Below are 26004 nucleotides of genomic sequence, written 5' to 3' on the forward strand. Positions count from 1 at the left end.
AATGCATCTCTGGACCATCTATCGCGTTCCGTGGCACGCTAGATCGGGAGAGATGCTGAGCTCGAAGACTTCGCGTCGAAGAGGACCGCCGACCGTCACGCCACACAATAATGCATGCCCTCCAACCTCCCTCCCGGACTTGACTCGCATCTTGGAACAACAATCCGCATCGCAATGTGTCGGATTCAAAAAGACGCAGATGCGGATTGGTTTTCTATAGAATTTTGCGACAAGTCCTAGACATTTAAGATTTTTTGACGGATTAATCGGCCGCGCCTTTTTGCGCGTAGATTAATCACGGGAATCAGACGCGTAATTTGCGCGACGATTGATAATCAGGGTGGCGACTGACCGGGATAGTCGGGAGCAGTTGGGGAATTTTTTTTACCGCGAAAAGTCAGGGAATTATGATGGGCCATGGGGAAAAATTGGCTTTTTAATAAATATTTTTTAATCTTCATTTATGCTTCGTTAAGTCGGTCAAAGCTAACTTTGGGAAATGGTATCGTTCAATTTCTAATTGTTCATGCGAAATGAAGCAATACTACGTGTTTCTTAGATCCAAATTTATATATTGAAGCTGCACAAGTTCTGAAGCCTTTGATCATAAAAACTGCCCAACATTGCCTAATTTTCATGGGAAAACGTCAGGGACTTCTAAATTTTTTTACGGGAAGAGTCGGGAATTTTATTTGAGTAAAATTGACGCCATCCTGCGCCTGATCGAGTGGTCGAGTGATCCAGTGATCGAGTGATCGAGTGCTCGAGTGATCCAGTGATCGGGAGATCGAGTGATCCAGGGATCCTGTGACCGAGAGTTCGAGGGGTCGATGGGTCGAGTGATTTAGTCTGGGAGGTAACGACATATTTCATTACACCATTTCCGTAGGCTTCATTTTTTTGTACTAGTTATCCGTGTATCACAAAACAGTAATGTACACGCCTTAAAAACGCACCCCCACGACGTGGGGTTGCAGGGGGGTTACGATTTACAGCAGGAAATTGACTAAATAATGTATAGCCGCATACGCGAAACTTATCGAAGAGATTAATTGAAATATAAGAAGCCTAGAAAATAGCGTCTTCTGCCTAAATTCCACGACGAAATTCTATTTCTGCCGACATAAGTAAGCGTGAAAAAATATTTTCAAAATTCATGCCTGCGGGGATAAAATTGATTAAAATGCTATTTTTTATAGTGAGAAACACAAAAATAATAGTCTTCTATCTACAGGATACATTGCACAGGGTGGTTCATGAAAGGGCCTTTCTATTGGTTTTCGGTCTTCTCCGAGATTCTTGCACTTTTTGACTAAAAAAATAGATAAAGCTAAATGGCTGGGACGAAAATTTTTTTTTACTTCCATCTCAACGACGATGGAATTTCGAAAAAAGCCTATTTTCGGGAACTTCAAAATTGAGATTTCCTTAAATCCTTCGGTGGATATGTTTTGTGTGACGAAACAGAAGTTTTCACGGGTCCTGAGAGGCGTACGATTTTTTTGAGTACTGAAACATCTGTCTTGAAATTCTTAGATGAAGAATATTTTTAACTTTTAAACATTGCAATAAACTTTGATGCAGATTTTTCGGCATTATAAAAAATCACACGCATGCCAGGTCTTACGATAACTTTTGTTTCGTCATACAAATTAAACATAGCCGCTGAAGGATTCAAGGATATCTCAATTTTGAAATTCCCTAAGATAGCGTTTTTTCGAAATTTCAATGTCGTTGAGGCGGTAGTAAAAAATTTTTCTGAGCCCAGCCCTTTTACGGGAGCTATTCTTTCGTGAAGAGTACAAAAATTTTAGTGGAGAGCGAAATCTTAAATAACGCCCTGTTTGAACCGCCCTAAGATTCAACGAAGGTCGTCTTCGAAGCCTATGAAGCTGCATCGTTAAGTCCTGTCTGAAAGACGATTGCTGATGTTCGAAATAGTTGAATGACTACATTGAAGTTTTTTTTTTTCTTTTTTCTATGTTACATATTTGTTCAGTATATTAATTTATACTTTGGTGGATAGTTGTACTAAATCTTCTACCGTTGAAATCGAGACTCAAATATATCGATGAAATTCGATAAAATGATTTACGATAAGAAAAACCATCTTTTACAATGACATTGAGAATTAATTCCGAGAAAATCCACACTTATGTACGGAAATCGCAAAGCCGAGGTGATATTGCAGTGTCTTTTCCCAAAATTTCAGTCTATTCCTTTATTGAATAGTCGTGAGTTGAGGCAAAAAAATTACTTATTGATCTTCACTTCAAAGAGTTCTATATTTAAAATGTGCATGCTGTATAACGTGTGCTCATCTTGTTTGACAAAGGTAATTCTATGAACATTCGACCATTATTACATTGAAATCTTCAATTTCAGAATTATTGATTTCAGCATTGTCGTCTTTGTCTTATTCTGTATTTATTTCTTCATCTGTTAATATATAAATATAAAAATGTCGTAATGATTAAATAATTATTTATGTATAATTTTTTATGTTTTATTTATAATACCTAGATTTTTTTCTGAGTTGATTAATATGTCATCGGTGGATTCAATTGAGAAACAAATTCATTATCTGACTTTTCCCAACCACAGTCAGCCGGAGAAAATTTTGTTCAAATCAAAATTCACAAAATCTTTGGAGGCATGCTTGTCTCCCGCAACCGAAGGAATTTTATCCTACTGACTATGGTTGGAATGAATCAGATAATAAACTTGTTGTTCAATTAAATCCGTCCATGACATAACAATTAATTCAGCAGAAAGTCTAGGCATTGTAATGAAAGAAAAAAACTTGAAAAGTTATATAAAAATTATTATTTAGGCATCAACAAATTATTATATTCACATATTTACCAGTAAAAAAACAAGTACAAAACAAGACCAAGATCAATCAGACGAAGAAGACGGTGGTGAAATCAATAATTCTGATATTGAAGATCAATGTCATACTAAAACATTGTTGTTTTAATTTGAAGCATTTTATAGAATTTCATTAATATATCTAACTCTCGATTTTCATGGCAAAGAATCTAGTATAACTATTCGACTGTATCAAAAAAATCGACTATTTTTTTTTTTAAATATACTGAAAATATTGTTCAAGATGACGAATAAAAAATATCATCAAAATTTCAGATTTTAATATTGATATTTAGAAGTGCCTCATCCCGATTTTCTACTTTCCATAAGAATAACATGGCAAAAATGGTTCTTGCTCCTTGCGATTTTTATAACTAAATAACGACGCGTCGTACAGAAAATTCATAAACATGTTTTTGTAGGAAATTGAACGTTCTACAAAAAAGGTCTCTTGTCATTTTACGATAAATCTATTCTTTCAAAAGTTATTTGAGGTCGAACATCGACAAAGGACCTCAAATAACTTTTGAAGGAGTAGATTTATCGTAAAATGACAAAAGACCTTTTTTGTAGAACGTTCAATTTCCTACAAAAAAATGTTTATGAATTTTCTGTACGACGCGTCGTTATCTAGTTATAAAAATCGCAAGGAGCAAGAACCATTTTTGCCATGTTATTCTTATGGAAAGTAGAAAATCGGGATGAGGCACTTCTAAATATCAATATTAAAATCTGAAATTTTGATGGTATTTTTTGTTCGTCATCTTGAACAATATTTTCAGTATATTTTTCACAAAAAATGAAAATAATCGATTTTTTTATACAGTCTAATAACTATCCACCAAAGTTCAAATTGATTCACTGAACAAATGTATGTACAACATATCAAAAAAACTTCATGACAGTCGTTCAACATGTAGAACAGCAACAATCGTCTTTCAGGCAGCTCGTAAAGATGCAGCATCGTAGCCGCGTTCTTGGAGCAGCTTCATGGACTTTGAAGACTACTTTCGATGTATAGTTTAGGTGGATGACTATTATTCTTGAGTTTCTTACTATAAGATGAAGCATTGTAATCAATTTCATCCTTGCAGGTGTGAGCTTTTTAAATATTTTATCGCACTTACTTATGTGGGTGGAAGACGAGTTTTGTCGTGGAATTTAGACGGCAGACGATACTTTCTAGGCTTCTTATGTTTCAATTAATGCGTACAATAAGTTTCGCGTGAGCGACTGTAAACTTTTTTTTGTCAATTTTTTGCTGCAATTGTAACCCTCCTGTAGCCCCCCGTCGTGGGGGTGCGTCGAAAGGCGTTTATTACTATTATACGATACACGGATAACTAGTAGAGAAACAATGAAGATTATGGATGTGGGCAGGAAATTACTGACGTTCCCTTGCGGACTGATCGAGGGATCGGACGTATCGAGGGTTCCAGTGGCTCAGAGATCGCGTGATCCAGTGATAGTAACCCCGTATCCGAGTGATCCAGTGACCCAGTGGTCGAGTGGTCGAGAGGTCGAGTGATCCAGTGATCAAGTCAGGATGGCGACGGACTGGGAAAACCGGGAATTCACTTTATCGGGAAACGTCAGGAAAACGTCAGGGAGATATGATTGGGCATAGAGAAGAAAAACGTACTGTTCTTAAAGAATCGTTTATAAATTTCAGCTATGCTTCGTAAACTCGGTTAAGCTAACTTTCGGAAATGGGATCGTTCAATTTCTAATTATTCCTGTGAAACGAATGCAATACTATGTGTTTTTAGATCCAAATTTATATATTTAAGGTGCACAACTTCTGGAGCTTTCAGTCGTGAAAACTGCCCAGCATTACCTAACTTGAGTGTCGTGGGAAAATGTCGGAGAATTCTGAATGTTTGACGAGAAAAGTCAGGGAAATAGTCAAGGAATTATATTTGAGCGAAATTGTCGCCACCCTGATAATGCAAATCGATCGACCGCCCCTTTTGCTTGAGGATTTCGTAAACGGTATATAAAAGTAAATCACGCTCTATGTGTTAAGCCTTCAGCTTTTCAAACCATCTTGTTACGCGGAACAACTGAGTTTTCAAGTTCAAATTGATCGTGCCTCTTGCGCGTTGACTTGATAGCCTTTGGTTCTGAGAGAAAGCGCGGCATTTGCAGGCCGACGGTCAATTCACGGGGATAAAAAACGCCGAGTGTATAGTGATAGTGAAGAATCTTGCCGTAAGTATTCATAAAACATATCTGAGGTGTACAAAAGTATTTATTTTATTGATTTATTGTCTTTTGTTTCAGGGCAACGGGCTAATTTTTGTTTACAAGTCTGCAGAGAAATATGCAGTCCTCACTCGAGCTAATTATTTACTTTAATAATTCCAGGTAGAAAATTGTTTTGATTTAATAAATTTATAATTTTTGCCTCAATCATGGAAATAATAGAGTCGAAAACTGTTTTCGTGAATGTTGATGTTAGGCTCGACATTGTTTTTGTCGGTGCACGTACTTAAGTCATTGGGCTAAACGTAACTTCATGTGTTTCAGCTAATTAAACCTTTTATCTGTTTCAGCTAATCAAACCTTTTATCTGTTTCAGCTAATCAAACCTATTGTCTGTTTCAGCTAATCAAATCTTTTTTCTGTTTGAGCTAATCAGACTTTTTATCTGTTTCAGCTAATCAAACCTTTCGTATATTTCAGCAAATTAAACCTTCTATCTATTTCAGCTGATAAGACCTTTTATCTGTTTCGGCTAGAAAGCCTTTTTATCTATTTCAGCTAATCAGTTTTTCTCGTTACTTGTTTTGAGTATGCATTAGGTTCTTTACTCTAATGGTTATATCATATTTTGCGAGAAGAAAAATCTTGTGCATGAATATTGTCGATCACCGTTCGCCTATGAAATAAAAACGCTCATCCGTCATCCATTATAAGCAACCGTTGTAAAAAAAAAAATTGCGTATTTATACTAGTTAAAATTAATTGGGAAAAACGATTTGTGGCCATTCAACAGATACGTTCGCTTTTGGGAGTGGGCAGCAAGGTGTGACGTTAGAAGTCACGGAAGGGGGGTCGGAAAATGTGACGTACGGTTTTCGTGAATAAGATTCATTCTGACACGAGAACTCAGCAGAGAAAGAAATGAAGGTATACAATCCTATTATTCAAATTTCGGATTTTGAATACCTCGAATATGTTTCAATACAGAAAATCTTAGAAGTGGGTCGAATTATAAATCAGTACATCGAAAAGGGGGTCAAAGGGAGGGAGGATCAAGATTTGTGACCTATGATTTGGGGGGGTGGAGTTGATCAAACTAACCATTTTTACCCTTGAGGGGGAGGAGGTGGTCTAAAGCTGTCCGCAAAGGCAAACATATCTGTTGAATGGCCACCAAAATCGAGGTATAACAAAAACCATATGAAAATTTCCGAAGAAATTTCTATTTCGCATCTATTTTTTGTGGAATAGGCCTACGGAGGCTACCACGGTGAAAAAATCTTTCGGAAAAAGAACCGCAGCAACGTCAATTGTTAATGTTTGGGATTTGTTCAGTTTCGATGCTTACAGTGGCACTTCACTATGGTAAGCATGCTCTGTATTATCGACATATCCTATGTATATTGGTACTAGCGGAACTAGCGCCATCTAGCTTAGCTGAATAGTAGACTCATCGCTGTTTCGATCGTGCCTGTGAATAGGATAAACATATCTATTCTAGGTATATGACATAGTCCGTGGTGCATACTTACGTATATCACGTATGAGATGATTGCCGTCTTGCACTGACGTCTGGTGGAAATACGGTAAATACTAGCGTGATAAGCTGATGACAGCTCGTGTTATTTTAAAAGCTGATGCAAATTATTTTTGTGATATTATGACTCACATATAATACAGCCGGCTATTTGCTGAACGCAAAAAGAGTTTATTATTATGAAATCAACTGTGGATAGAATGAATTACGTACCCTTTATTTACCTTTGTTTAACCACAATTTACGGCCTGTCTTACGGGGAAAAAAGCGTAGAATCAAAACCAGCAACGTGTGAGCTAAAAGCTGTATTTTCTGCACCAGAGTATGAAAAATATTGCAATAAGGACAATACCTCGGTTATACCTTTGTCGCTACCTTCACTGGACGGTACGAAAAATGAAGTGATTTACTTATGCACAGGTATCTATTTTGCTGTAAATAAATTTTGCGAGTCTCATGCTTATCACTTAGATAAAAGGGACGAAATCAGACTGACGAAATCTTACATTCTTACGGAATTAACAAAAGCTGTGAACCAATCGTCGGAACGGGCAGAGATATGTTCTGCCTTATCGAGTACCTTGTCGAACTCACGTTATGACAATATTATGAACTACGGTAGAGACAATAAGGACTCATCGCTCAATCTTACGTTACTTAATGAAACATTGCGTGTCAAATGCGACAGGCTCTGTTCTTCCGTCGAGCTTACGGTATCTGTTAAACCATTATGTCCGATCATATTATGGGTGAATCGAATACTTGTCAACAGTATAGTACCTACGCCAAGAGGCATTGATCAAGCGGGGAAAATTTTGACATCAATTGAGTCGACAAATTCACCCACTTCTAGCAATGATAAAACAAAACCATCTCAACCTTCCGGTCGTATTCATTCAGAAATTTTACAAACTGGCAAAGATCAAAATCAACACGAAAATCATCCAGACCAAAAACTTTTGACGATTGCTGATCCAAAGGTAGGAAATAAACCTGCGTCAGATGCAAAGAAATCAATAAGTAGTGAGACTCAACGTGAAGAAACTAAAGAAAGCAATGTTGAGAAAACAAATGACCAGTCACATCCTCCAAAAAATGACTTACCACATTCTTCGAGCATTGACGGTAAACCTGATAAAGTTGCACCTGATTCAAAACCAAAAGAAAAGGTTGATCAAACGAAAGCAATTGCGCCAAAAAATGTAAAAGAATCTACTACTGCAAATATAAATTCACCTACGCCTCACCGCACTGATAAAAAAGATCAACCAGTCAAGATCCCCGATGAGAAACCACAAAGCCATGAATTTGAAGAAGTTCGTGACAATGAAGGTAACGATGGAGTCGAAGATCGAGTCGCAGAGAGAACTAAAACAGATGGTGTATTATCTTTGAGTGAAAAGGATGCTGAGCAAGGTTAGCTTTCCTGTTCAAAACGTTTTAGTTATCTTCGTGGCGAGAGCGCGTGAAATATGGATTTCTTGACACGTGTAAAGTACCGCATGATCCCAAGGCGAGTGCGAAACGCACACGAGTCAAGAAGTCTCTAATTGCGCACGTGCAACAAACCTTATTTTCTAAACTAACTCCTGTTAAAAACAAGAATATTGTGTAGTTTTTATAAGCACTGGTGCTTACAAGTCAACTTTTAAGGAATAATGGTCATGAAAACTACAAAGTAGTCGAGTTATTGACACAGGTAGTGCAGAAAATTATTTTTTATCCTCCAAATGATGCTTCACCTGAAACTCCAAATTTCAACCTCATTTTTGATGATACTAATGTAATGAAGTCTTTCTTCTAAACTCTGATGACTCGTACATTACATTTTCTGATGAAGTTTACCACTTTAAGTATCGTGTATAATGATTTTTTTCAGTAACTTCAATCTTCTTTATATTATTTCTTTATGTAACTTTGATGACGATATGACGTTTTCTCTTTTTCTCATGAAAAAGTGTGAAAAAGTGATCTCATGATAACACAGGTACATCTGTGCAAACATAACTATTCGATTTTCTGATTGCTTTTAGAGTTTAATCTTTTATTGTCAACTAAGCAGTTTCTGCTGATAAGTCTAAACATAAAATGTTTAAACTTTCTTTGTAAAATTTTAAACATCGTATCGTGATTGAGGTTTGTTCAAATATCGATTAATTCCTTAGGAAAGGGCAATAATGTACCAAAACCACCACCAGCAAGTACAATGGATCCTCCTCAACACTTCTTTACTTATTTTATGGCGATATCCGTGACATGCCTTATTTGTTACATAGCGTACCACAAGAAACAGAAGGTATGAAAAAGAAACATCATTTGTGTAAAATAATATTGAAATATTTATTGAACCATAATTTTTCACATTCGATTTACTTTTAGATAATGGCACTATTATTTGAGGGTCGAAAATCGCGAGGGCGTGGTAGAAGAAGACCAAACACGGCGAACTATCGAAAGCTTGACTGTACGCTTGAGGAGGCAGTTACTTCGCAGTGTAATTCTAACGTAACACACGTAATATATTGATCAGTAATTTCAATGACAGTGGAGTAGTTGTCATTCAGATTATGATCATTGTTATATGAATATAAGAAGTATTTGTATTCCTTTGTGCTTTATGTTCCTCGAAATCTTATTTTTTCTCAACCCTTTAATAGTTTTCGTTATCCAACAAACCACTCGCCACTGTTGTTAAAATTGTTGTTCAGTGTGACTTGGTACTAAAGAAACACTGTACTACTCTTTGAATACAGTTTTGAAATGAGGTTGAAACTATTTTTACTTCTTGCAAAAAAAAAATTTACACCAGAAAATTTTAGTTATTTCAACCAATCAAGGTTTATGAAGTGGCAGAAAAATGAGGATGTAAAATTTTTTATTTGAGTAATGATTTACTTTTCCTACCATTCCTTATAAACCTTTGATAATAGTTGAAATAACTGGACTTTATGATCATATTCAGTTGCGTTGAAGTTACAATATGAACTTCAACCTCATGTCTTGTAGAACTATTATCAATACTTATGTGTGCTCATTAAAATTAAATGTAAATTTTTATTTAAATAAGGCTCCTTGGAAAAAAATCTATGTTTTTAGTCTTATTGCCTACTCCACACATCTACGGTGTCCGATCTAAGATAGGATCTTGCAAAACTATAATTTCTAGATAGTACTTTAATGGAGTCACCATATATTTTTTTTAAACGAAGATGGACAAGTCATTTCGCCTATTTGTTCTTTGAAAATAAACTCTTCGATTCCCCAGCTAGAGTAATTTTCGTATGGAAAACATAAGAGATTCATACTGCTGGATTAGAAGATAGATTTATAAGATCAAGGCGGAAGAAATGATAATCTATCTTTTTCCCATATAATTCGAATACTGTGAATTACACTCTATTTTTCAAATATCATCTATAATATTACGTTATTTTTATTGTACGCATATAATAACAGCATAACTTTACTAGATTATACATACAGTTATGACAATTTGCTATAATAATAGTTGTATGGTTGATAGCGATAAGTAACTGTAATTTAGTAGTTTAAGTTTTTGTAATAAGATTACTGTTGATATCTGTGACATAATTAATCGTAGCACAATATTGTATCGCTCTGAACAGATCCATATATCTTTATTGCAATGTTCAAAGTGAGGCAAGAATTTTTTTATTTGTCATTAGAAATTTGGCGAGTATTGTTCGTAAAAGAAAATTAAAGAAAAATATAGCAATTAGCGATATCTACAACAGATTCGCACAATGTTAAAACCGACTGTCGCGTAGTTGATAATGTTGAATTTATGTTAAAATGATGCTTTTTGCAATTCAAACTAAATAATATATTTGTATAATAAAATGGTTTCTTAAGATTAAAACATCTTTCAATGATCTTTATAATTTTTAATGATAAAAAGTATTACCTTCAGCGAATTTAATAGTTGGGCGGAGTAGTGGCTCAGAGTAATGGAATAATAGAACCTTATGTGTTACAAATTCGATTTAAATTCGTTATTCAATCATTTAGCTAGAAAGTTATTCACGCCCCAGATCAGAATTCTATTCTCGTATTAAACATTGACGACTAAATCGGTCGCGAATTAGAATTGTTTCCGTAATAAAATCCTGTAATTAAAAGTGACTCGAGTTAAAATATTCCCCGTATTCGAAGATAAAATAAAAAAAAATATTCATCATCCTAAGGTTAAAGACAAAAGATCCCCAAATGGTATGCGATGTTCTCACGATATCATAGTGTTGTAAATATGTAGAATTGAATTACGAAAATTAGTGTTTTTGCATAAATCTTTGAAGTATGTTTTGCTTCACGATACAAACTTCATTTCTAATTTCGATTTTATTTTCACATAATAGTATTCTTTTTGAATTCATTGCAATTCAATGTTCGAATTTGCACTTGTTTCATATTGAGCACAATATACTATTATTTTACATACGTATTGAAAAACGCTGCGAAAATGATTTTGGCAAAGGTTGCATTTGGATTATTTTATTTGGCAGTACGGAAGTGAGAGTCACTGTAGAACGTAAAATTGAAGGTCTTCAACAAGCTAAATTTCATTAACAGTGCAAGATTAGTATTCATACATAGTATGACAACAAGCATGACAATTGTAATGCAAGAATGTAGGATATTGATATTTTTTTTTCTCAATTGACACAATTGTCCAAGAAAAAAAGAAAATGAAAATATGATCAATGTTTTCTTTTAGAGTTTAGATTAGAGAGAAGTTAATAATTTATATAAATAACGTTGATTCAATTCAATAACACAATGATTATAATATTGTATTTTATTCACATTTTAACAATTGTAAGTATATGGAAAAAAAAGGAAAACCCAAAACCAAAAGAAAACAAGGGTTTGCTAGCTTTCGAACCAGATTACATACCAATATATACATGACTACAGTGTCAATAATTAGTTTATAAACTCGTTAGTTGATTTTTAGCTTCCGTCCAGCCAATTCTTATTTACTTATTATTGTGAATTTGGCGTTAGGATGCACAAGCTGAATCAAACAAGATATTGTATAAAACAATATGTGATTCGAGTAGTATTTACATTTTCATTATTCTATCAACTGATACTTGTTCAAATGTCTTGGTGTGTGATTTCAATCATCAACATACATTTCAAGCACACTTGTACACAATGATTTTTGAATGATTTTTCTACCATGCAAATTAAACAAACCAACTATACGTTTAATAATATTTCTGTATCTTGCCGCTTCAGATTTGTGTTAATCCTCAATCACACAATTTATTACACCGATCAGCCTTGAATTGAAAGAATTACAATATGAGCACCTAACTGTACAGAATAACAATGTAAAATTTAAATTCACTTTGTATTCATTTTTGACACAACAGAAGAGAGGACGGGGGGAACCAATGCTCCGTCCATTGAGCTGTAAATTTCATACACTGGCATAAAATCAGACGGCTTTAAGAAATTCTGTGAAAACTTGGTTAAATATCTTCGTTTTTTCTATGAGTAGACTCAAATGTAAGTTTTAATTGCCGATTATTGAACTCAAATTCTGAATTATAATTGTAAGAAAATAAGCTTGAAGTATAATTGACCCTGAATAATTAATGCCTTCCGACGATTACTTATTTTCTGATCTGTGCAGATGGAGGTATGTACGTTGCCATTCACGATTTGCTTAAGAAAATTGGTTTTGTTTTTTATTTTATTAAATTTCGGTTATACCTCTGCTCCATATACACTTCTAAATACTTTAGCTAAGAACAATTGATTAATCTATATTTGATCATAATTACATTTTGCTTACATTGTTATTATTTGAATAATAATAATTATAATATATAATATTATATTACTTTACACACGCACGCATGGTGCATGTAACTATATACGTGTTTACATCTATAAAATATGTATAATATACATATTCCTAGGTGTATACATATATGTACATTATATATATTCACACGTATTTGGATGCACGTATAATATTAACGTATATCATAAATATAAGTTAGATTTGAGCATTTTTTTGTGTCCAGCATCTGATCAACTGCATTATTAGATATTTATTCAAAATATTACATTACAGTATGTTTCTTTGTGCAGGCGAAAAATATATATATATATATATATATATATATATTAGACTGTATGAAAAAAATTGACTATTTTTTTTTTAATGGTATACTGAAAATATTGTTCCAGATGATGAAAAAGAAATACCATAAAAATTTCAGATTTTAATATTGATATTTAGAGGTGCCTCATCGCGATTTTCTACTTTCCATAAGAATAACATGGCAAAAATGGTTCTTGCTCCTTGCGATTTTTATAACTAGATAACGACGCGTCGTACAGAAAATTCATAAACATGTCTTTGTAGGAAATTGAACGTTCTACAAAAAAGGTCTCTTGTCATTTTACGATAAGTCTACTCCTTCAAAAGTTATTTGAGGTCCTTTGTTGATGTTTGACCTCAAATAACTTTTGCAAAAATAGATTTATCGTAAAATGACAAGAGACCTTTTTTGTAGAACGTTCAATTTCCTACAAAAACATGTTTATGAATTTTCTGTACGACGCGTCGTTATCTAGTTATAAAAATCGCAAGGAGCAAGAACCATTTTTGCCATGTTATTCTTATGGAAAGTAGAAAATCGCGATGAGGCACCTCTAAATATCAATATTAAAATCTGAAATTTTTATGGTATTTCTTTTTCGTCATCTGGAACAATATTTTCAGTATACCATTAAAAAAAAAAAATAGTCAATTTTTTTCATACAGTCTAATATATATATATAATATTTATATTTATATGCATTATATTATATATAATATATATTTTTATTCAATTTTCTTCCATATACATTCATTTACATATGTCCAATTTCTACTCTGTGAAAATCGTTTACCCGATGTATAATTATTACCAAGTTTGTCAGTTTAAATTTGAATAGTGTTTTAGACTTGTATAAATGAAAGCAACAATATCGGCATATGGATCTTGGCAGCTTGAATTTGGGCTGAAAAGATTAGGTTGAGCCGTATAGTTGCAATTTATTCGATGCCTGAATTGTAATGGACCGTTGGCAACAATACCGAATGAATTTATTCTTCCAAACTAAACTGTGTTCAATTTTTCCGGTTAATTATTCATTTCGTTGATTGTCCACGGCACATCGGTGCACAGAAGAAAGGACAGCTTTCGTATAATAATTTCGAGAGTATTTCACTCATTTTATAAGGCAAGCAAAAACATTGTGAGCATTTAAATGAAATTCAAGTAAAAGAAAAAAAGTCAAACCGGCGAACTCAAGAATAAATACTCGGTTCATATTGATATCTTGTTTTAGCCATGGAGTTGTAACAGTCCGTAGACAGCTGCGCAAATATCTTGATGCATGTGAAATTTGTAAAAGAAAATGTGATAGCTTTGCATGATCCTAATATATTATTATACAATTGTAGATAATGTTTCTATAATGTGCTACTCTAAGCGTTATATACGTATATTTACAGGTGAGTGGCTAACGATATGTTCAATAATAAAAAATAAGGTAATGTTCGCACTACCCGAATTGCGGTGGACTATAAGATTCGCTGGTGCTCTATTCAACAATAATAATAGTAATAATTATCAATATTTATTCATTTATTTAATAATTAATTAACATTCATAAGATTCATTTGTTTTCATAAATGAAATTATAAAAATCGAATCAGGCACTTGGGCATACGATTCAGATTCATCGTGGTAGCTTCATCGTTATATTATATATATATATATATATAATATTCATTTTACTAACTATTTTTATGTCTTACTGTTTTTGTCCCTTTTTTTTTTTTTGCATCTCGTTTAAATATATTATCTCATTTTTTATGTTGATCAGATTGGAAAATATAATTAAAAAATTTATTTGAAAGAATGGGGGGGGGGGGGGGGACTGAATAACATACTATAATATAATACTTCAATCGCTTGGCACTACCACGAATTCTACATAATACATACATACAGATATTTATACATATTACATATATTTTAACATAATATCTTTGAAAATTCCTACCGACGAGATTCGTCATTAATTTCTCAATACATGTCTTTAACGCTCGGTTTGTACAACAACGTCTGAACCTTGAAAAGTGACATTATTTAATTAGAGTTTCATTACAACAGTTTTAATAATCTTGTACAATACTGTTGATGAAAAAAGTAAATATCTGTGAAGTACGTAGCATATCATCGATGGATCCAATCAGCGTAACATTTTTCATCATAAAGCACAGAAATAGATTTCAGTGAAAACTGATGAAATTGTATTTTAAGATTTATGAAGAAAAGAAAATTTTCGTACCAAAATAACGATATCTCAACGGTTTGGGTTCGTTTTCTGAACCGTTTCACAGACTTTTCAAAATACCATAACTCTGTAACTTATATTGGTTTATTTTTAATTTGTTTTACCTGATTCAACTCCAAGATACATAAAAATGTCTTGCAGCTTTAACTTTGACCTGATCGGACAGTAGAAATTGATTTTCTCGCAGTAGCCGGATATAATTGAAGCCTCCATTACATTCGTCGTAAATCATTGAGAAAATAACTGCTCGTTTGGAACTCGTCGGTATGTTACAAGGGGGAACAAACAAAACAAAAAAAAAAAAAAAAAAATGAAAAATAAAAACTCAACATTCACTCTGTAACGCATTTTCACACAACGTGTATTAGCATGCATGAACATACATTCGACAATTCACAGATGCGCACAAGTGTTTACTTAGTCCTGTTCATCTCTTTTCTCTCGGTGCATATGTCATCGACCCGGAGAGAGACTTTTTCGCTTAGCACAGTTTTTTTTATTGCTTTTCTTTTTGGGGCGAAAATTGGGGTGCAGGATTGGGGTCAATTAATCCGAATCGGATTACTTGCCCAAGGGTCACCTTTAAGGTCGCGACTCTGAGGAGTACGACAGCAGCTTTGTACTCGATTTGCTCTCAAATATTTATTATTATTATTATTATTATCATTATTATTATTATATTTAACTCCTCGGCTACTTCATTCGGTTTATTACGAAATCGCTTACTACCAGTAAACCTTTTTGATAAGGACTTTCGGCTAGCGATTGTGCCAGGCGAGCCGCTTCGACGCAGTGCTTTTTTGCCAAGAATCGTGTCTGCTCAAGACCTTGCGATTTGTGGACAAATTCAAACGCCTTCTCGACGTCTCCGGGTTCTTGAAAACGTCGCATTATCATCGGGTTCAATTCTGGATACTGAAATATATAATATATATGTATGAATAATGAATATACTTTTGGATAATCAGAAATACCTCGTTAAATACTGACATCTTTGTTACTTTTATATTTTAGTTTATGTTTTTAAGTGTGATGTCGATTCATTTTTTTTTTTTTTTAATAATTTTTTTCACACATATTATTAATTTCATTTTCTTACCCGTTCGCAAGCGAATAAAACTGGCGCGGTGGCAAGTCCGAGCTTCAGATCGGCCGCTGTCGGTTTTCCCATTGCTGCTGACGAAGATACGAAATCTAGAAGATCGTCGACCAGCTGAAAAGCCAGACCGACATTTCTTCCGTACTGAAAAGCGACGTCCGCTAGATGATCGTCCGCACCGGCTAACATTGCGACCTGCGAAACGATGTGCGAATATTGAATTATGAAAAAAAAAGGGCTCGCAAGGCAATTAACTCTTTAGGGGGTGTCCTGATCGATTTCGACGTTGACGTATTTGTCTCCGAATTTTTTTTTTTTTTTTTGTACCCTTAATTCCTAAATTTAGGTTATTAGTGTTTGGCACGTTTTTCAATAAATTAATCCGTCATAAAAAATCTATATTAATTAAGGGTTAATTAAACTCGTATCGATTATTTTGGGACTTACGGCTTTCGCGGAATTGGCGATAAGACTGGCCGTTTTCCTGTACGTTTTAGTCAGGTAATGTGCGAATCTTTCGTTTTCGGTTTCCTTAGAGCCGAGCTGCATAAATTCTCCTTGCACCAAATCCGTGACGACCTGAAAAATCAGCGAGAGATACAAAGTTAGAAAGCAAATCGAGTTTATCGGACTTATCGCTTCTTTCTTTTCTCGATTACTTATGTGTGCACCTGCTGCGGTGCGCAAGTAATATACGTAGTAGTTAACCACTGATACACGTGTCGCGTTTCATCATCCCGTCAATCGCTAATTACCTGGCTTAGGGTGAGCGTGACATCGTCGTTGCGAAGTCTTGCTATCATCATTGATGCAATTGCGAGAATAAAATCGCCGGCCATCGTGACCTGGAAAATAGGGAAAAGGAAACGACGTTTAAAAATAAATATTCACAGACAATAATGGATAGTTAATTTGTTGCATAGAGTTATAAAGTAACTGTTCTCGAAAAACAATGTCTTGTTACTCGTACCTCTCCTCTATGGATTTGCATTTTGTGAAAGCCGTTTTGTGGTTATTATGTTAATAAAATCCTAACGCCGTTATAAGCTGATGTCTAGCGAGACAATGTTGCTTGTCCTTTTGCTTCATCTTTATACATGAATGTTTACACATCTTTCAATTATTTCTTCTCATTCTCTTTCTTTACTTTGTCAAATTCATTTTCTGCGGTAGGAATTTTTTACCTTACAGGAATTATTGCTCGCTCTGTTCTACCTCTTTTCATGTTTTTTTTTTTATGAATCATTGACGAGGATACGCTGATATTTGCATGGAAGATAAATATAGTGAAATAAAATATGTACAAATCGAATTCCACTGATAAAGTGACGTAGAAAATATCGTCGATACTTGATTTATCGATTGTCTTATTTGACTAAAACTATGCAAATCCCAAGCATGATGCAAGGACTCGTATTGGGAGCGATGCGTAAATATTATGGACCTTCAAAAATGGCTAATGTATACATTGCAGATACCAGACGGAGGCAAACGTACTTGAGACAAGATAATGCACAATAACCGAGGAAGTATTTACAAGAATTTCGAAGACCATGGATATCAATGCGAAGAGGACACGCATACGACATACGTTTGTACAAAGACGCAAGGTGACATCACATTAGAATGCAAGACACACCTGTTGTTACTGAAATCGTGGCAGTATTACGAACGCGGAACTCTGTAACAATGGAAAGCTAGCAGAATTAAATGCGTCCTATGATTAAGATTTGACAGAAGCAACGGACTGAAGTCTCCATTGTGTTTCCCTAATGAAGAAAAAATTATAATCTGAAGGTATTCGTCAAGTTTAACCATCAGGATCCTTGGGCTGAATGTCTTCTTCTCTAACTCCGTCGACAGGGATACGAGATTGCAAAGTTGGTAGGACGAATCGATCGGGTAACATCAGATGGATTCGCAATTCGGAATGTTGGCTGTATTACAATATTGGCAAATTGATACGTGTTAAAATTTTCAAAGGATAATTTACCCGCCCGAGGTTGCGTAAGTGGCGAAAATTTCTTTCATTGATGAACAGTAATGATTATTGCAAATCGTTGTGTAAGTCATCAGTCACCGCGTGTATCGCGCGTTTCGTCATCATCTTAAGGTGTTCCTCAATCAAATATAGACCTTTCAATGTCAAGTGCTAAATAAATAACGTAAATGAAAATTATCTAAGCGTCATTTACAAATGTTTGTTCTTCATAAAAGGTGGGAAGAAAAAAGTTTGAGAAACCTTTGTTTCAAATCGTTCACTATAATACTATATGAACAATAAAATAATTAAAGAACAATCATGCAGTCTCATGCTTATCGATGCACCGTACAATGAAAATCGTCTTGTCCAGCATTAGCGATTGCGATATTCATAAAGGTATAATAATATAGTTGTTTCACCGCAAAGGTCGGCAATCCATGCGGCAGTTCACGTTGCTCACTCGACATTAGCTGTACAATTACCTGTGTGAAATAATATTCATGCAATTGGAGCCGGGTCTTCAACAACGTTCGGATAACTATACATATATCCTTCCCAGCTATCGGATTGTCGGCTCGACATGCATATTTTATATGCAATAAAGATTATTTCTCACTTCTCGTTGCACATTTACGTCTTTCTTGAAGGTGGACGGACATGCTTAAGTATATAGTCACACGTGCAACAGGTGGTTTTCAGACTCGCACGTCCGGGGGATTGTACGGTATCGATATATAGGTATCTGATGTAGGAACCACGCGGTGAAAGGAAACCCGATTTGCCAATAAGAATTTTATAAGTGACACTCAGAGACTGACCGCGAAAGTATACGAGAGTAATGTCATCATAGCTACTACTAGCAGATCGTTACGGCTCCGTCAATCAATATTTTCAAATGCTTCTAGTGGCAAAACTATTAGACATGACCATATATGCTCTTGCGTACTTTTTTGCAGAGCTCATCGGGACCTTGAAAGCTTTTTAACATAACTTTCCTTTATCTCTAAGGGTTTAGTCAGCCTTCGCATAAGTGTGTCATCTCGTTACAAGTTAAAACATGGCCAGACGTTGTAGATGTCCACAGAAAAAAACATTGTCAAAATTGGTTCAGTACCTTCCAATTCTTGATTTATAATTCTGATCGAAAGGTTTGAGCATCTGGGCTGTCGAAGAAACCGCGCGAAGAATGAATGACGAAACATTTTGGCTTCAAGCACTTTATGTGTAACACGATGAGCGAATTAGTGTGCAGATATGGTAGAGAGCAGTCGCTAAATTCGGCGTGAAACTGATCGACCGGGATCAAGTAGAACTACACCGGGTAGCAAAGCAATGGATTGGTGTACATTCTCATTTTTATTGCGAAATATATTGAATTACTACAGGATTGATAATAGGCGCACGTGCGTTGCCCTCAATGAGAGCGAACGTACGTGAGAGGAAAAAGGAAATACGGTACAATGAAGTCTCTGAATCATCGATGACTTTCAATTATGTACAAATTACAATTAGATGAATGATTGCCAGTGCGATCCACGAGCTTCGGCTTCGAGGCGAGTGTAAACACCAACAATTATCCAATACCTTAAGCTATATATACCATTGCAAACCGAGTGGTCGTTCAACCTTGAGGAGCAATTAACGTCCAAGTCCTTTCACTCTTAAGTTACAAGAAATCGGTGTGAAGTGTCACTGACAATTTTTTTTCTACAATGTCCTAGATCGGCCGGGGCGTTGTTGAGCAAAAATACTCTGCGTGTACTTTTTAAGTAAAGACTCGCGAAATTGAACGGTTGAAAACTGCGTGTTCACGTACATATTTCTATGTCTCCTATCGATGGAGTGCTCGCTCGAATTTCTGTCGCATGCTTGGAGACACACTCAAACACTGGTAAAGAGCAAACGAATAACTGACAAATGATCATTCCTGCGAATGGTAAAACCAGTCAAGCTGGAGTAATAACTAAGTACCAAGTACCAGATCATATTACATATATTTACAGTCCATAAAACGAGCGTTACGTACGTATGTATATGTATGTACAACAAGGTGCTGTGCAGGAATGTTGTGGACATTGAACTTTTGCCACTGATTCGTGTCAGCTGGAAACCTGCTGGTCAGACGGCACCGATCGTCGTAAAACCAACAAATAGGATTCGAACTAGTTTCACTTGATCTATGCACGATTTACGTTATGAATCAAAGAGTAGGTACGTTTGATCGCGGATAAAGAGGAGGAAACAACTCTCTATGAGGCTGACTTTCCAACGAGATGAAGCCTTGGTTCTATTCAAAGGTATTAGTATAGCAAAAAACAATTGGGAAACAAGCCAGGGAATCCCTCTGATACTTTTTACTTTCTACCGATACCCGTAGCGAGTCCAATTCTTGTCAGTTATATTTGGAACGACAAAGGTGACTCGAGATCCAAGGGCTTCACGATCAATAGGATAATGCAATGAATGAATGAACGGACGTGTGCGTGTGTGTTTTTTTTCTTCTAATCGAGAGATTTGATAATCCGAATCTATATACATAATTTATTTCATAATTCTGTAACGTTTCCCGCCGAATATATTTGGTAACGAATTTATTACAGACGAAAGTAAAAGTCACGCCAATCGACTTTCGATCCTCACTAATAGCTGATCTTAATAGAATTGGGAGACTAAAAATAGAGAGAGAGAGAGAAAAAAAAAGTACACAAAAAATAATATGGTAAACGGAAAAAGGAACAAAGAAATATCGTATGCTGTCGAATACGAACTCGGTCAGTACACAAAATGTGATAATTTGTTACGCAACGACCTCACGTCTGATCCTGCTACACGGCAGTTGGCGTAATTTCAAAAAGACGAAACTAAATATGAGGTAACCAGTAGCTTAACGAGCAAAATGGTGAAATGTCAAAAATAATGCAGAGGAAATAAATCCGGTATGTTGTAAGGAGAGTAAAAGATTGAATTAAACGTTTGAATGAAAAGTTAATGACAAACATTTGTTGCACCGAATTTACAAACAGCTATTTATAGTTTTTAAACTTTGTTCAGCTGAACTTTGGACATCCTTATGGTGCTCGAAGTAAGCCCAAAAACATCAGAATCGAGTCAAAAGCACTATATATTTTCATCATTTGGAACGTTCTTATGTATGTTACAGAATATTGAAAACTAAAAGACACGTGTTTTTCTTCTTTTTTTTTTATCTGCAAAAAAACTGTTTAGAGGGGTGAAAACGATCTTCAAAGATGGGCACCCAACGAGGTGATTTCTTGAACGAACGCTCAAGTTTTCCTATTCATCAAAAAAACATTTCAGTGTTGGTTTCGTTCAAATACATGATGCGCGTCAAGAAATCACAACGTTGAGTGCTCATTTTTCGGAGTCCTTTTCACCCCTTTAAACCGTTTTTTAACAGATAAAGAAAAAACAAATGTCTCTTAGTTTTCAATGTTCTACAAAATTGAAACCTAAGACACACGAAACCGATGTTCCTTGTAAGTATATAACACCGCAAAATAATTCGGAATTAAGCACTTTCGGAGTTTTTCAAATTCGGAACTTCAACCCCGCCTCGTCCTCTATAGATCGGCGAACTGCGTATTAAAAATCAACAAAAGATACGACGCGATCATCACGTACGTAATTCGAGAGTCACTTGACACTCGGCACACTTCCGGATCCACAAGAAAGTGTTGCCGGACACGAATCGAATTGACCTCCTTCCCCTGCATTCCATATGTATGCACGCGTTCCTTATTCCCCTCAAAAACTTTGCCATCGAATATGTAATTCAGGTAGGCATTATTACAGACGCGACATACATTAGTATATAGTGATAGGTGCGTGCGTTGATTGGATGGATGGAAATTTAAAACCTTCGTCATCGGATCGGAATTTTTTGAATGATGTTCGACTTGGACGAGTGTGTGACGAAAAGGGGAGATAATTCCAGGCTTACACACGTCTTACCTTTTTATGGTTCCACAACACGTTCACCGAGGGCTTTCCACGCCTGAAATCTGACTGGTCGATCACGTCGTCGTGGATCAAAGACGCGCTGTGTATCATCTCGGCGATCATCGCCACTTGTCGCTGCGATGCCAAGAGATCGCTAAACAATTCGAAAACAGAAAATTTTTTACTCACAATATTTAACTTTTTTTTTTGAATGGTTGAATGGAATTTTAATCAAAGATTTCGATTTACCTTCTGTTCCTCATTTTCGAACAAGTAACAAACGGATAATTTAACGATTTAGAAATTTACCTCAAGTTGTTGGTATTACGGTTTATATAATTATACGAACCTTCTTTCCTTGTGATAATTTATGGCCCTGGCCATAAGAATCGCCACCATTGGTCGCAGGGCTTTTCCTTGACCGTCGAAGTAATATGTCGCTATGGTTTTCAATTCTTCCTGTGACGTGTTTCGGACAAGTTCCTGCAACACGGTGCAAACTTGGTGTTAATAATAATAATACGATTATTAGTAAATAATAATAATAATAATAATACTGATTCAGGAACTTTAATTCGATCTTTTATTCCAGTTATCTAACATTTTCTTACATCGAATATAGAATTTTGAACTCCTGTTTTTAAATATATTTGAAGCATGCCTTTAAAGTCGGATTAAGTTAATGATTCACTTCGAATCTGTACCTTAGAAGTACATTTCTACTTATGAAGAGAAACGGAAATTCGATAAACAAAATTTTAGCCTAATTATGAGGCTCCACCATTGAATTTTTCATAAAATTGAAATCCATGTCTGAACGGTATCCACAATTCAATATCGCCCATATACATCCAATTACTCCACATGCTGCGTAACGTGAAGGAGGTGATTTTGCGCAAGGGGTATTATTAACGATAATTTTTTTGCCCCACTTGAAGGCGAGAGCCAGATGCTCGTCGGAGTGCAGGAACTTATGCACGGTTGTAAATAAATGCAAGTAAAGGGGTTGCGATGAAGTTTCATTCAATATTACTCAAACGCTCGACAACTTTCTTCAATAACAAGTTTCACGTTACAACGAGATAAATTTCTAGTTGCGCTTGGTACGCACTCCTTAACTGTTTTAAATTTTTACTATGATTGAAAAATAAAATTCCGGCTAAAAAATGAAAACTAGTTTTGTAGCTCTAGCTGAAAATGGTCATTCGTGTTATATATTTTTTTCTTGTAATTATTGCGGTAATTTACTATTGCTGGAAAAATAAATTGGTGTTCAAGGCTTCATTCTTCTCTCTGCCACGTGCAGATTATGGCGATTAGTAGACTCTCCATAGGAGCCGCCGCTAAACGAGGTATGATTTGGATGATACTTTTCGCTTTGAAGTTAAAGTAGGTGATTATCATCAGCGAAGGACGTATCCACCTGCAGCCACCGTTCCAGGCCGCCACAAGCGTTACTACATGTTTTATTTATTCAGTCGGCATGAAAAAGGCTACGTTCGACGAGGCGTTAGGATTCAAATCACACGCCTTGATGTCTGCGTATCCACGTATATATGTGGAGGTATACGCACCTTATACATATATATTTATATACATACATATATATATATATATATATATATATATATGCATGTATTCTTTACACAGGTGGTTGGCTATAGTATAGGCACGTACGTATAGACACACGTAGAGTGGACAGAAAGTTATATACTGGAAAGAAGCCAATCATATGGAAGAAGAATACCGCGCGTGGTTTTAGCACTGCAGGTATAATATTTAATAGATAGTTTTATTTTTTAATAAAAAAGAAGGGAAATTTTCCCTCAGCATAAATAACTAGCTTTGATTTAAGAAAAGTTTAACTTTTGTTGCGTCTATATACTTTGTATGGAAATTTAAGCAAGCAGCGTGTACGTCACTGCAGTACAAACGGCCACTCAAGGACAAATGTTTTAGCTTATCAATAATTTTTCCATAAGGGTATATCCGGTTGTATACTTATGACACTTTACAGATTTGGTAATGAAAACTGTCAATTTCACTTTCCCGCGCGTGATTCTTGCTCAAGTTATTACAACATTTACTGCGGTGCAGCGTTTTCATAACTAATAAATAAATAACTTGCTGTGGGGGAGAATTTTGACAAAATTTTACAAAAGATGATACGATATAGTTGATGGTCTATAAGGGAATTTAAGGTATTCATTGATCGCAGTGAATTCAGAGAAAAGTTGATAAATACCAAATTCTTTCACATTTTATTTTTTTAAAGAGACAGAGAGAGAGAGAGAGATAAGTAACGCGCATAAATTACGGCAAAATTGGAAATTTATTTTCGTCAAACAAATCGTTAATCATTTTGTCAATTATATGAATGATCGACGACAACGTCATTGCTTAACGAAACTGAATTGTTTCCAGAAAGAAAGAAAGAAAGAAAAAAATACAGAAAAAAAAACAACTTTCGTTCCATAAGTAATTCAATACTAAAGAAGTTATACGTATATTTACAGTTGCAAAAGAGAGACTTGCATACCTCAGAATATAACCGGGCAATGGTATAATAAATTGAACTGATTATGAGCAGGAGAAATAAATTGAACAGAAACCGCGTGCGGCTTGTGAGACTACCGCGTTGTTATACTCATATATAAATATATATATATATATATGTGTATATATGTACACACACACATATATATATATACATAAAATATGTACGTATTGTTTCTCGAGTAAAAGTTTGCGCTGATATGCAGACCGTGAAACGACGCGAACGCACATCGCGGCTTCTTCGCTTTCGCTCGGGTAAAATGTTTAACGAAAACATGTCGCAAACGCGCGCGCCTGTTAAATGCAACGGTGACGATAAAATACGAGGATACCGATACGTCGTATGGCTCAGAATGCAAGAGGGAGATCTAAGCGCGACGAGCTGCACATCCGTATGGCTATCCATGGCCACCATGTGAATACGCATGAGAATGCAGCCCGCAATAGCGTCAGAGAATGCAAATGTTGCAAAATTTAAACACGGTGTACAGATCGTTAATCGTTGAGTAATAGAATATTTGATTTGCAACAAGGCGAAAGTGTATTATTTTTTTTTTTTTTTTTTATAATTAATTGTTGTATTGTAGAATCAGATATTTTCTGCAAATTTTTGCCGGTTCTATAATATCAAAATTTCAGGTTTTATTCACCTCGGTTCGGTTATTTTATCGTAAAAATTTCGTTTCATCTCTTATGTGTTATGATTTTGAAAAGAAACATCGATATTCCCACGTTTTACCGATTTACAATTTTCCATTTAAATCTGTACGGCTCGTTGGGACGTTATCACTTTTATGGTATTGTCGAAAATTGAATTATTATTTTACACAGCTAACCGTATTGTTGACGTTTTATTGAAAAGTTTTGATAAGTAAAATAGAAACTGGAATCTTGAGATGAGTGAAATACATATAAAAAAAGAAAAAAAAAAAAGAAACCAAGAATTTGGAACCGATTGGATATTATACCATAGAATGAATATATTGACGATGTTTACGAACGATTGATTTAAATAACTCTTGAATATTAATTGCATTAATGCACGCAGTCGTTATTTACTCTACAATAAGATATTTACGTATAATACAAATGTTAAGAAGCGGATCCGACGGCGGTCGGTGAAAGTTAAAGGTTGCTCACCAGCCGTATGTCATCATAGACGTCCTTGAGATCATCGTCAATAAGGCGGTAAGGGTCGACCTGAAATTCCGGCAAAGAACCTGGCTGCTGCGTCTGCATCGAACTGACGGCTCTCGACCCCGGCGTAACCCCTCGTACGCGCGACCTTGCCCCATTCTGGAAAATAGAGGAGAGAATAAAAACTGAGCGTTAAACAAAGGTTAAAAAATAAATTGACGAGCAATCTTGGCGTTGGAATTCATTTTTTTTTTTTTTTCTTTTTTT

The 26004-nt window shown here is 35.2% G+C and overlaps 2 protein-coding genes across 2 annotated transcripts in view; one reads left to right on the forward strand and one right to left on the reverse strand.

Annotated features, from left to right (window-relative positions):
• The first annotated feature begins 6616 nt into the window (after positions 1-6616).
• Positions 6617-10408, forward strand: LOC124416464. The gene is made up of 3 exons (XM_046897578.1): positions 6617-8029; positions 8779-8909; positions 8993-10408. Exons 1-3 carry the CDS (start codon positions 6793-6795, stop codon positions 9137-9139), a joined length of 1515 nt encoding a protein of 504 aa, XP_046753534.1. The 5' UTR covers positions 6617-6792; the 3' UTR covers positions 9140-10408.
• Positions 10409-15268: 4860 nt separating this feature from the next.
• Positions 15269-26004, reverse strand: part of LOC124416473 (all trans-polyprenyl-diphosphate synthase PDSS1) — a 50586-nt gene continuing 39850 nt past the window's right edge. The window contains exons 2-8 of the mRNA XM_046897590.1: positions 25741-25896; positions 22394-22527; positions 22057-22198; positions 16856-16945; positions 16548-16679; positions 16101-16295; positions 15269-15916 (exon numbers count right to left, since the gene is read on the reverse strand). Coding sequence (XP_046753546.1) covers positions 15695-15916; positions 16101-16295; positions 16548-16679; positions 16856-16945; positions 22057-22198; positions 22394-22527; positions 25741-25896 — 1071 coding nt within the window. The 3' untranslated portion in view covers positions 15269-15694. The remainder of the gene's footprint in view (positions 15917-16100; positions 16296-16547; positions 16680-16855; positions 16946-22056; positions 22199-22393; positions 22528-25740; positions 25897-26004) is intronic.

The sequence above is a fragment of the Diprion similis genome, chromosome 1 (assembly GCF_021155765.1).
Source record: "Diprion similis isolate iyDipSimi1 chromosome 1, iyDipSimi1.1, whole genome shotgun sequence".
NCBI lineage: Eukaryota > Metazoa > Arthropoda > Insecta > Hymenoptera > Diprionidae > Diprion > Diprion similis.

Coding starts and splice junctions, on each gene's coding strand:
- LOC124416464 (XM_046897578.1), top strand. CDS start 6,793: ATGAAATCAACTGTGGATAGAATGAATTACGTACCCTTTATTTACCTT. Junction 8,030..8,778: donor TGAAAAGGATGCTGAGCAAG/GTTAGCTTTCCT, acceptor TTAATTCCTTAG/GAAAGGGCAATAATGTACCA. Junction 8,910..8,992: donor CGTACCACAAGAAACAGAAG/GTATGAAAAAGA, acceptor ATTTACTTTTAG/ATAATGGCACTATTATTTGA.